The sequence below is a fragment of the Notolabrus celidotus genome, chromosome 12 (genome assembly GCF_009762535.1).
Source record: "Notolabrus celidotus isolate fNotCel1 chromosome 12, fNotCel1.pri, whole genome shotgun sequence".
In the NCBI taxonomy this organism is placed as follows: Eukaryota; Metazoa; Chordata; class Actinopteri; order Labriformes; family Labridae; genus Notolabrus; species Notolabrus celidotus.
Window position 1 is genome coordinate 7,627,882 of NC_048283.1, and position 12,301 is coordinate 7,640,182.

Here is a 12,301-nt window from a genome sequence, read left to right on the forward strand (position 1 = left end):
CTATATATATTGAAAAACTTACTTCAGGACAGTAGAATAAGATAAATACTGATTATGTGCCTCATAAACCCAACGAAATCTATGCAGAATTTCAAGGCGTTATTAGAAAGAATAAAAACCAGATATCTTACTTGATATATAATTATTGTCAATTGCATGATAACCCTGGTTGAGATGGGATATGTACTCCCTTATCTCTGAATATAAAACAGACATTTGTGTGATGTTAAAAGAAATATCATTTTTCATTTCAGCAAACAAATTATACTTTTACATTTTGATCATGTCCCTCTAATTCACCAGGTTGAAACATTGACATCTGTTATGGAGCTGCTCATGGAAACACTGGCTGATTTGAGTATAAAGGAACTTCAGGAATTCACGACGATCCTGCAATGTTCATTAAGTTTTAGATATACGCATTACCATCCTTGGTCGCTGCTTGATGGAAGAGACCATCAGCTGTGTGTGTTTTTGATAATCCTGACCTGCGGCAAAAACTCTGTGGAGAAAACCAGAGAGATTTTACAAGAAATGAAGAGGACTGATCTGGTGCAGAGGTTGTCAGACACCAGCTCAAGATTCAAAAGTAAGACCATAAAGACCAAAACAACTTCAAATCATAGAGCTGGTTTTAAACATATATATATATATATATATATATATATATATATATATATATATATATATATATATATATATACAGTATATGGATTTCTTTTAATCTGGTTTAATTTTGTTTTGTCATTAATGCCAAACATCAATGCCATAGAAATACAGTATACAGCTTAATTTTTCCTTAAGAAGAAGTAAAGTAAATTTGAACACAGAGCTGTATTAAAGGTGACATATCATGCAAAATTGACTTTTGAATGGTTCTTTACCTGAAATATGTGTCCCTGGCATGTCTACAAACCCCCCAAGAATGAAAAAAATCCATTCTGCCCCTGTTTTGATTTCTACACCTTTCTGTAAATGTGTGTGAAACGAGCCGTTTCAGACTTCCGTGTTTTTGTTACGTAACAACAATATCCGGTCTGTCACGGAGTCAGAGCTCGGAGCTTGTTCAGCCCATAGACTGTATAAAATAATACTGAATCCCTCCCCCGTTTTTCATTACCTGCACAAATATGTGCCAACAAGGAGCTTAGGAGGGAGGCATGCTAGTTGTAGGCTTTCTTAATAAACGCAAAGGTCGGTTTTACTCCCCACGTCTGCAGATTTGAAGATATAGTGGATGATTTTTATTTGTCATGGATAAGTGCTAGCGCTAATTAGCATAGCCACATAGCTATATGTTCATAGCTGTAGCTGTAGCTGTGTACCAAGACACACGTCGACATACTGACAAATAAAACAACAAGAAACACTAAATCTGTGACCAATCCTTCATAAAAGGTCCCGCTGCCTTTCTGGCAGAGGTCGGGTTTACTCCCCACGTCTGCAGATTTGAAGATCTAGTGGATGATTTATCATGGATAAGTGCTAGCGCTAGTTAGCATAGCCACATAGCTACATGCTCGTAGCTGTGTACCAAGACACACGTCTACATACTGATAAATAAAACAACAAGAAACACTAAATCTGTGACCAATCCTTCAGAAAGGTCCTGCTACAGGCGCCTCTCCGTCAGGATCAGATTCAGAGGGTTGAAGTAACGCGATCTCTGAGCAGCCGTGTATATTCAGCCAACATGTAAACATTAGATCAACGTGCTGGAGAGCCGAGGCACATCCACTTCCGGAGGGGGCGTGGTCAGAGGGAAAACAGAGTGTTCTGATGAGGAATGAAGAAAAGGACTTTTCAGGCATGCCAAAATCTGATTTCAAAGTGTTTTTTTGAGCATAAACTTTAAATACATGTTTTTGGGACCTCTTAGACCAATATATATTGATGAAAAAAGCATGATATGTCCCCTTTAAAAAGAAACTTGACTAGTTTCAATGAATTTAAAAAAAACTAAAGACAAGATAGAAAATGATTAATTAGAAGTCAAATTATGAGTTCAAATTAAAGTTATTTAAACTAATCAATTAAATGAAAAATAATAATATAAGTGTGTTAGAGGGTTTACAAAGAAGCTGAGTGATCTGAGCCTGTGGGATGGGAGAAGTTTACCTTGTTCGTTTTAGACCTCGTTATTATTCATGTCTAGTAGATTAGCTGTCACTGTTAAAACAGCGTTAAAATATTATTTTAGATTCAGAGGTGTTATTACCTCTTCGTCTTTTGTCAGTTGTATTCTGGGTCGTTTACCTTTCATATAATTCTTAATGAGCTTATCCCGTTTAAAAAATTGAGCTTGTGGAACAATTATAGACAGAGACAAGAATGAGTATAATAGTTCTGACAAGATGTTAATTTTTACTACACTTATCCTGTCATTTAATCCCAATATGTTAAATTGACCATCTTTCTAGGAATATACTGCATATTTATTTACAGGGGAAAAACATTTAAGTCGTCGTACGTCATTGATGAGGAGGCTTTAATGTTATTCTGTCATGTTTTTCAACTCATACCAGTGTGTGTTCTCAGATTTTGGATGAATCTCTCATAAGTTATTTTGAACCCTTTTCTCCTCAGAGGAACACTCAGATGAACAACACTCTGCACTGATCCAGAAAGTGAGTAATATCACATCTGACTGTTTGCTCCACAGATTTGACTGAATCAATGTGTTAACAAGAGCTCAGGCTTCATTCAGGTCAAACTCTAAGGTCTCAGGTTGACCTCTTCAGCAGTAAATAAGTCTGACAAAATAAAAATATATATTTATAACATTATAGATGAGATGAATTTTCAGCTTGTTCATTTTGTCTGATCTTTTTCATCATCAACTGATAAAATACTGAAAAGTTCCTCCATCCTACACTCCCAGCTCTACTCCTGTATTGATGAAATGTAAAGAGAAACACTTCTCACTAAATAAAGTCACATGTATGTTCTGATTATTCCAGGTAGCAACAATGGCCGCTGTTAGGGATCTGCTTTTAGAAACCCTGAATTGTTTGAGTGAGAAGGAGCTACATAAATTCATGGCGTTCCTGCAGCAGATTGTCTCACAGAAAGACCTAACAGTCGTCTCATATAAGTGGAGTCAAACAACAGACAGAACTTACACAGTGGATCTGATGATGGAGACATTCAGGCAACAATCTGTGGAGCTGACCAGAGAGGTTTTAGAGAAGATGAACAGGACTGATCTGATGCAGATTCTGTCAGAGACCAGCTTAACACTCAAAGGTAAGACAAAGAAAACCAAAAACCATCACAATGAATTGTGACTGATTTATTTTTGATGTCTTTTAAACAGAACTGTGAATTTGAATGAATGAATAAATGTATAAAATAAATGTGACCCCTTCATCTCCAACATCTAAAACAGTGAAAACCTAGAGGAATAGATCATTGAAATGATTCATTTAACAATTAAATAATAATAATAATAATAATAATAATAATAATAATAATAATAATAATAATAATAATGCATTTTATTTATAGGCGCCTTTCTTGGCACTCAAGGTCACCTTACAACATTAAAAACAAACAGAGTTTAAATAGCAAACAGTAAATAAAACACAATTTAAAAAGTTTAAAGTGAGTGGACAGAGGAGTTGTGGTCAGATGGAATAAGCCAGTTTAAACAGATGGGTTTTGAGTTTGGATTTAAAATGTGGGAGTGAGTCAGTGTTGCGGAGGTCAGGTGGGAGAGAGTTCCAGAGCTGCCGCTCTGCTCCCCATGGTAACAAGGCGAGCAGGGGGGACAGTGAGGTGAATGGAGGAGGAGGATCTGAGGGTGCGGACGGGTGTGGCAGTATGGAGGAGGTCAGAGAGATATGGAGGGGCGAGGTTGTGTATGGATTTGAAGGTGAGGAGAAGTATTTTGTAGTTGATCCGGTGTGTGATGGGGAGCCAGTGGAGCTGTTGCAGGATGGGTCTGATGTGGTGGATGGAGGCGGTGCGTGTGATGATACGGGCGGCTGAGTTTTGAACCAGTTGAAGTTTGTGGAGGGTTTTGTGGGGGAGACCAAACAGAAGGGAGTTGCAATAGTCCAAACGGGAGGTGACGAGGCTGTGAACAAGAATGGCAGTGGAGTGGGGAGTGAGTGAAGGACGGAGACGGTTAATATTGTGGAGGTGAAAGTAGGCGGACCGGGTGACGTGGTTGATATGGGAGGTGAAGGAGAGGGTGCTGTCGAGGATGACACCCAGACTCTTAACCTGAGGGGAGGGGAAGAGGGGCGAGTTGTCGATAGGAATAGAGAAATTATGGAGTTTGTTTAATGTAGATTTTGTGCCAATTAGAAGAAGTTCAGTTTTATTGCTGTTTAATTTGAGGAAGTTTGAGGTGAACCAAGATTTTATTTCAAGGAGACAATCAGTGAGGGAAGAAGGTGGAAGTGAGGAGTCAGGTTTAGTGGAGAGGTAGAGCTGGGTGTCATCCGCGTAGCAGTGGAAGTGAATATGATGTTTACGGAAGATGTGACCAAGGGGGAGGAGGTAGATGATGAACAGCAGGGGCCCCAGGACAGAGCCCTGGGGCACACCTGTGGTGACGGGGACTGGATGGGAGGTGAATGATTTAGATAATGAGTTGTGTTTTAATGTCTACATTTGAAGGTGTTGAGGAAGTGTCTTCATGTAGTGAAGTTGTTATATCACCTTTTAAATCAACAGAGGTGTATTAAAGTAAATGAAAGTCTTTGTTGAAGTAGATAATATTCCTCTGAGTCTTTGTTTTATATCTTTTCTCTCCAGAGAAACACTCTGTGGATAAACATCAACCCACACCTGCAGCAGAAGTGAGTCTGACTTTTCATGACATGGTTTTAATTTTCTCGATGCAGACTGAAGACCATCAGTCCTAAACATTATATGAGATTAAACAAAACAAAAGTTGAGCTCTGTTGGATTAATGTTATCCACCTCTGAATTAAGAAAATAAATGTGTAATGTTAAGTACTGCAGGAGGTTGTATTTGAGCTGATGAAGTTAATCAGCAATATGCTGAGTCAAGTCAGGGGGCAGTAATCTGTGAACAGGCGTGTTAGGGTAAAGTGTCAGAGGGAGTCTCTGATGTTGCTGCAGCCAAAAATACACATTATTGATACACCTAGAAAATCTGAGCTGATACTGATTTCAATGCTTAAGCTGACATCGTAGTTGATAGTTGATACTGATGTTTTTTCTTTCTTTTTTTGTATTTGTGTTTTTTTTTTTTTGTATTTCCCACATCTGGGCGACGGACCCACATATTTCATACCAACATCAGTGAACATTGTTTGAGTCATTCAGGCCTTTGTTCCACTATCCTGAGGAAAAGCTCATTTAATCGCACAAATGTACAAAACAAGTTAACCATCTCTCACATATTGAAGGAGTCTTGTTTGAACATGATTGCTTCTAAAGCCTCCTTAGGTGATTCACAATAAAATATCTTTATATTTATTTTTACATTCAGTCTCTATACAGCTCTTGTGTTTATCCTCATATAAAGACCATTATTTTTTCCATGAGCTAAAATCTTACAATGGGCTACAACACCGGGCCTACTAGCTCACCATCACTAAATTGATTAGTCACAACAGATATATATTGGCCACTCCGGTCTGTGAAGACCAAACTCTTTACCAACAGGCCAAACAGGCCGATATCAGTCAACAGGGCTGATATCAGAAGATCCTTATACAGAGACAATACATCTATGCAAACCAGGTTTACACAATGGAACAACAATTTTACCCATTTATAGTAACAGAAATCATTCTGATAACAAACGTCTCTGACTTTATTACCATTGAGGATACTTTTAATCATCCTAGTTAAGAAATCACATTCTTACTTTCTGTATCCTTTTTGTTTTTTAGGCAGTGAAGGAAAATGTTGAACAGACTCTTTTCCACACACTCAAGGGTTTGAGTTTAAAGGAGCTTGAGAAATTCAGGATCTTGCTACAGTTTACATACTTCCAGAAGAGCCTTCCACAGATCCAGTGGATCAAAACAGAGCAGGTTGATCAGATGTATGTTCTGGTGGATCTGATGGTGAAGAACCAGCAGCCTGTTGAAGTGACCAAAGAGGTTTTACTGGACATGAACAGAAGTGATCTGGTTGAGAGGCTGTCAGGGACCAGCTCAGGACTCACAGGTCAGAGAAAGAAGACACTGCTACCTTACACAACCATATATATGTGTCATAAATGACAAATGAATAGATTTCATACTTCATAGTTAGAAAACTATCTTGTGATATCAAGTTAATTATTTTAGTAACTCAAGATAACAAGCTCCTTTTTCTTAATGTCTCAGTGGAGAGGCAGATTCTTGAACACAATGAGTATTATCATTAAAATAACATATTCACACTTTCAGCTGGATCACTTAAATACAGCAGAATGTAAAATGACAGCCAGGTTGATACTTCCTTCAGTTAATGACTGATCGAAATGTATGACAAACAGAAAGACACAATGTGAATCCAGCCTGTGATAGACTTTTATTAAAACACAATTAATCAATAATGTGGACTCATTGATCTGAGATTTTAATCTAATGCCAGATTTATACTTCATCATTGAATCCAGGCTTTAAGTACTCAGTGTCCTGAGACCTTTGTCGTCTCAAGATAACAAAATAATGAACTTCTGATCTGATGATAATGTCAAGCAAAGCATTTCATGGTTTGTCAAGTTTCATGATTTTTTGTATTTCTCCACAGAGAAAAGTCAGCCTGGCTGGCTGCAGAGAGTGAGTAATGTTAAATCAAACACACTTTACACAACACATTTTCAGTTTAAAAAAGATGTAGACATGAAATCATCACTGAAATCCATGCAGATACACAAGCTGATTTAAATGTGAAAATACAATAGTAAAAAACTTGAATATATGTACAGTCAGATATATGATTACTTTGATTGATAAGCCCAAAGTACTCCCACATCTGTTTATCTAAAACTGCATGTTGATCATGTCCCTCTAATTCACCAGGTTGAAACATTGACATCTGCTATGGAGCTGCTCATGGAAACACTGGCTGATTTGAGTAAAGAGGAACTTCGGGAACTCACGACAATCCTGAAACATACATTCAGATTTAGATTAACCTCTGATGATCCTTGGAGGCTGCTTGATGAAAGAGACCATCAGCTGTGTGTGTTTTCAATAATCATGACCTCAGGCCAATACTCAGTGGAGACAACCAGAGAGATTTTAGAAGAAATGAAGAGGACTGATCTGGTGCAGAGGTTATCAGACACCAGCTCAAGATCTAAAAGTAAGACCATAAAGACCAAAACAACTTCAAATCATAGAGCTGACTCTAAACTTACCCATAAGTCTTTATGTTTTTTCTCTTTCCTTTTACTTTATAATGATACAGATTAAATATAAGTATATAAGGATACAATTTCTATTGGAATGTATTTTCTCTTCCTTTTAGAAGACTGAAAAAATATTTGCTGAGAGGGGATAAAAACATAATTAATACATCATTGATGAGGAGACTTTAATGTTATTCTGTCATGTTTTTCAACTCATACCAGTGTGTGTTCTCAGATTTGGATGAATCTCTCATAAGTTATTTTGAACCCTTTTCTCCTCAGAGGAACACTCAGATGAACAACACTCTGCACTGATCCAGAAAGTGAGTAATATCACATCTGACTGTTTGCTTCACAGATTTGACTGAATCAATGTGTTAACAAGAGATCAGGCTTCATTCAGGTCAAACTCTAAGGTCTCAGGTTGAGCTCTTCAGCAGTAAATAAGTCTGACAAAACCAAAATTTATATTTATAACATTATAGATGAGATGAATTGTCAGCTTGTTCATTTTGTCTGATCTTTTTCATCCTTAACTGATAAAATACTGAAAAGTTCCTCCATCCTACACTCCCAGCTCTACTCCTGTATTGATGAAATGTAAAGAGAAACACTTCTCACTAAATAAAGTCACATGTATGTTCTGATTATTCCAGGTAGCAACAATGGCAGCTGTTAGGCATCTGCTTTTAGAAACCCTGCATTGTTTGAGTGAGAAGGAGCTACATGAATTCAAGAGGTTCCTACAGCAGATTGTCCCCCAGAAAGACCTCAGAGCCATCTCATATGAGTGGAGTTACAAAACAGACAGAGCAGGCAAAGTGGATCTGATGATGAAGACATACGGGCAACAATCTGTGGAGCTGACCAGAGAGGTTTTAGAGAAGATGAACAGGACTGATCTGATGCAGATTCTGTCAGAGACCAGCTTAACACTCAAAGGTAAGACAAAGAAACCAAAAACATCACAATGAATTGTGACTGATTTACTTTTGATGTCTTTTAAACAGAACTGTGAATTTGAATTAATGAATAAATAAATAAATAATTGTGACCCCTTCATCTCCAACATCTCAAACAGTGAAAACCTAGAGGAATAGATCATTGAAATGATTCATTTAACAATTAAATAATGAGTTGTATTTTAATGTCTACATTTGAAGGTGTTGAGGAAGTGTCTTCATGTAGTGAACTTGTTATATCACCTTTTAAATCAACAGAGGTGTATTAAAGTAAATGAAAGTCTTTGTTGAAGTAGATAATATTCCTCTGAGTCTTTGTTTTATATCTTTTCTCTCCAGAGAAACACTCTGTGGATAAACATCAACCCACACCTGCAGCAGAAGTGAGTCTGACTTTTCATGACATGGTTTTAATTTTCTCGATGCAGACTGAAGACCATCAGTCCTAAACATTATATGTGATTAAACTAAACAAAAGTTGAGCTCTGTTGGATTAATGTTATCCACCTCTGAATTAAGAAAATAAATGTGTAATGTTAAGTACTGCAGGAGGTTGTATTTGAGCTGATGAAGAGAAGCAGAAATATGCTGAGTCAAGTCAGGGGGCAGTAATCTGTGAACAGGCGTGTTAGGGTAAAGTGTCAGAGGGAGACTCTGATGTTGCTGCAGCCAAAAATACACATTATTGATACACCTAGAAAATCTGAGCTAATACTGATTTAAATATTTAGGCTGACGTCGTAGCTGATAGTTGATACTGATGATTTTTCTTTCTTTTTTTCTTTTTCTTTTTCTTTTTCTTTTTTTTGTATTTCCCACATCTGGGCGATGACCAAAAATATTTTTATACCAACATCAGTGAACATTGTTGGAGTCATTCAGGCCTTTGTTCCACTATCCTGAGGAAAAACTAATTAAATCGTTCAAATTTAAAAAAACAAGTTAACCATCTCTCACATACTGAAGAAGTCTTGTTTGAAAATGATTGCTTCTAAAGCCTCCTTAGGTGATTCACAATAAAATATCTTTATATTTATTTTTATATTCAGTCTCTATACAGCTCTTGTGTTTCTCCTCATATAAAGACCATCATTTTTTTCCATGTGCTAAAATCTTACAGTGGGCTACAACACCGGGCCTACTAGCTCACCATCACTAAATTGATGAGTCACACCAGATACATATTGGCCACTCCGGTCTGTGAATACCAAACTCTTAACCAACAGGCCTATATCAGTCAACAGGGCACACACATATATCTGTTTTCAATTTAAAGCAACCTACCATTGTAATCCTCCTGTAATAATCGCCTTGGAGGCTACAAATGAACTGGGCGTTTTTTCTACATCTTACCACTGTGGGTAGCCTAAGTTCCATTAACTATATCATTCGGCCAACACATTTTTGTTTGGACTTGATCACGTGGAACAAACATCATGTGGTCTTATATTTGGTTCAGCTATCAGGGAGGTGTTTTATGTTTAAAGCATGTTTCGATGTGAATCCGCTGACTACAGCTGTTGCGCACAGCGGAGACGCTTAGCTGGGGGCTGCGGCTGAGTGACAGGTCTCTTTTTTTCTCCGCTGCCGGACTAATTATGACCCGGTTGCACTCCCGGCTGACACCTGACTGCGTTCACATAATTATTTTTCTCAATAAAATGTACGTTTTTTTTAATGATTAATCAATAATTGATCGTTAACATTTCCAAAGAAGGATCACGGAAAATACTTGAAATTTACATCCCCAGTGCCTATATTTATTAGAATCGGTGTTGGAAATATGCCTGCATGTTACTGCGTCACTCTCGCTCCTAACAGGTGTGCTCGATCTCGGACTTCAGCTCAGCAGGTGTTAGGTCAGGGCTTTCCCCTCTATCAGCTGTGATGTGAGGTCACAGCAGCGGCACGGGAATCGACTGGCCTTGTTCGCATTTTGTTCTCAGCAGAGGTTTAGTTTTATATCCCCGATATTTTCGTGGGGCAGTTCGAGAATCGAGAAATGGCCAAACTGTTCACGATACTGGACACCCTGATGCAGAAAAGAAAATGCTAGAGCTTGCATGTTTCTATTCAGAAGACATCTCCAAGCCAGAGGAAGTTGTGGAGGAGTTTCACTCTTTTTGAGACATTGTGTCAGCCATGGATCCTAACACTGATGTTTAACTGACGTGTTTAACGGATCTCGGCACCTATGTGTCATCTCCTGAGGTATTGTAGACTTCTTTTGAAATTGCGTTTAAACCTTTGCGTCTATTTTCTGTTAATGTTATTCCTGAGAAAGACAGTACTGGACAATGCACCTGCCTGTTGCTGTCCATCTTCGTCGGTGCTGAACCATTCTTTAATCAATGCAGTAGAGTGCTGTGTGCTGTCCTCGGTGCAGCTGAAACATTTCAACTCGACAAGCAACCTGTAGCCTTTTATGGGCTGTCTTGGATCAATAAGTGAGAATTTGTGTTTTTTTTTGTTGATAAGTAGGAAAGAAAATATATCAGCTGTTTTCCAGTTGTGAATTTGACTGTCAGAAGGGCCCCTCGAGGATGTTCCGCCCCCTTTGCGCTGAGAGTCTAGCTCCACCCCTGATCCTGATACATAGACAATACATCTATGCATACCAGGTTTAAACAATGGAACAACAATTTTACCCATTTATAGTAAATGAAATCAATCTGATAACAAACGTCTCTGACTTTATTACCATTGAGGATTTTTTTAATCACCCTAGTTAAGAAATCACATTCTTGCTTTCTGTATCTTTTGTTTTGGTAGGAAGTGAAGGAAAATGTTGAACGGACTCTTTTCCACACACTGTGGAGTTTGAGTTTAAAGGAGCTTGATAAATTCCGGATCTTGCTACAGTTTACATACTTCCAGAAGAGCCTTCCACAGATCCAGTGGATCAAAACAGAGCGGGTTGATCAGCTGTATGTTCTGATGGATCTGATGGTGAAGAACCAGCAGCCTGTGGAAGTGACCAAAGAGGTTTTACTGGACATGAACAGAAGTGATCTGGTTGAGAGGCTGTCAGGGACCAGCTCAGGACTCACAGGTCAGAGAAAGAAGACACTGCCACCTTACACAACCATATATATGTGTCATAAATGACAAATGAATAGATTTCATACTTCATAGTTAGAAAAATATCTTGCAATATCAAGTTAATTATTTTAGTAACCAAAGATAAGAAAACTCTTTTTCTTGATTTATCAGTGGAGAGGCAGATTCTTGAACACAATGAGTATTATCATTAAAATAACATATTCACACTTTCAGCTGGATCACTTAAATACAGCAGACTGTAAAATGACAGCCAGGTTGATACTTCCTTCAGTTAATGACTGATCTAAATGTATGACAAACAGAAAGACACAATGTGAATCCTGCCTGTGAAAGACTTTTATTAAAACACAATTAATCAATAATGTGGACTCATTGATCTGAGATTTTAATCTAATGCCAGATTTAGACTTCATCATTGAATCCAGGCTTTAAGTACTCAGTATCCTGAGACCTTTGTCGTCTCAAGATAACAAAATAATGAACTTCTGATCTGATGATAATGTCAAGCAAAGCATTTCATGGTTTGTCAAGTTTCATGATTTTTTGTATTTCTCCTCAGAGAAAAGTCAGCCCGACTGGCTGCAGAGAGTGAGTAATGTTAAATCAAACACTTTACACAACACATTTTCAGTTTAAAAAAGATGTAGACATGAAATTATCACTGAAATCCATGCAGATACACAAGCTGATTTAAATGTGAAAATACAACAGTAAACTACTTGAATATAAGTACAGTCAGTTATATGATTACTTTGATTGATAAGCCCAAAGGAGTCCCACTTCTTTTTATCTAAAACTGCACGTTGATCATGTCCCTCTAATTCACCAGGTTGAAACATTGACATCTGTTACGGAGCTGCTCATGGAAACACTGGCTGATTTGAGTAAAGAGGAACTTCAGGAATTCATGACAATCCTGAAACGTTCATTCAGTATTAGATGTATCCAT

General features: G+C 37.8%; 1 protein-coding gene across 1 annotated transcript; it reads left to right on the forward strand.

Annotated features, from left to right (window-relative positions):
• The first annotated feature begins 402 nt into the window (after window positions 1-402).
• Window positions 403-11,210, forward strand: LOC117822700. Its single transcript, XM_034697563.1, has 12 exons — window positions 403-589; window positions 2,587-2,627; window positions 2,961-3,246; window positions 4,765-4,808; window positions 5,874-6,153; window positions 6,724-6,752; window positions 6,996-7,281; window positions 7,610-7,650; window positions 7,984-8,269; window positions 8,629-8,672; window positions 11,062-11,170; window positions 11,203-11,210. Exons 1-12 carry the CDS (start codon window positions 535-537, stop codon window positions 11,208-11,210), a joined length of 1,509 nt encoding a protein of 502 aa, XP_034553454.1. The 5' UTR covers window positions 403-534.
• The last annotated feature ends 1,091 nt before the right edge of the window (window positions 11,211-12,301 follow it).

What these genes read in the sequence shown, in the direction of transcription:
- LOC117822700 (XM_034697563.1), top strand. Translation starts at nt 535, where the DNA reads ATGAAGAGGACTGATCTGGTGCAGAGGTTGTCAGACACCAGCTCAAGA. An exon ending in CACCAGCTCAAGATCTAAAA is followed by an intron (nt 7,282 to 7,609) that starts GTAAGACCATAA and finishes TTTTCTCCTCAG; the next exon opens with AGGAACACTCAGATGAACAA. An exon ending in GACCAGCTTAACACTCAAAG is followed by an intron (nt 8,270 to 8,628) that starts GTAAGACAAAGA and finishes TTTTCTCTCCAG; the next exon opens with AGAAACACTCTGTGGATAAA.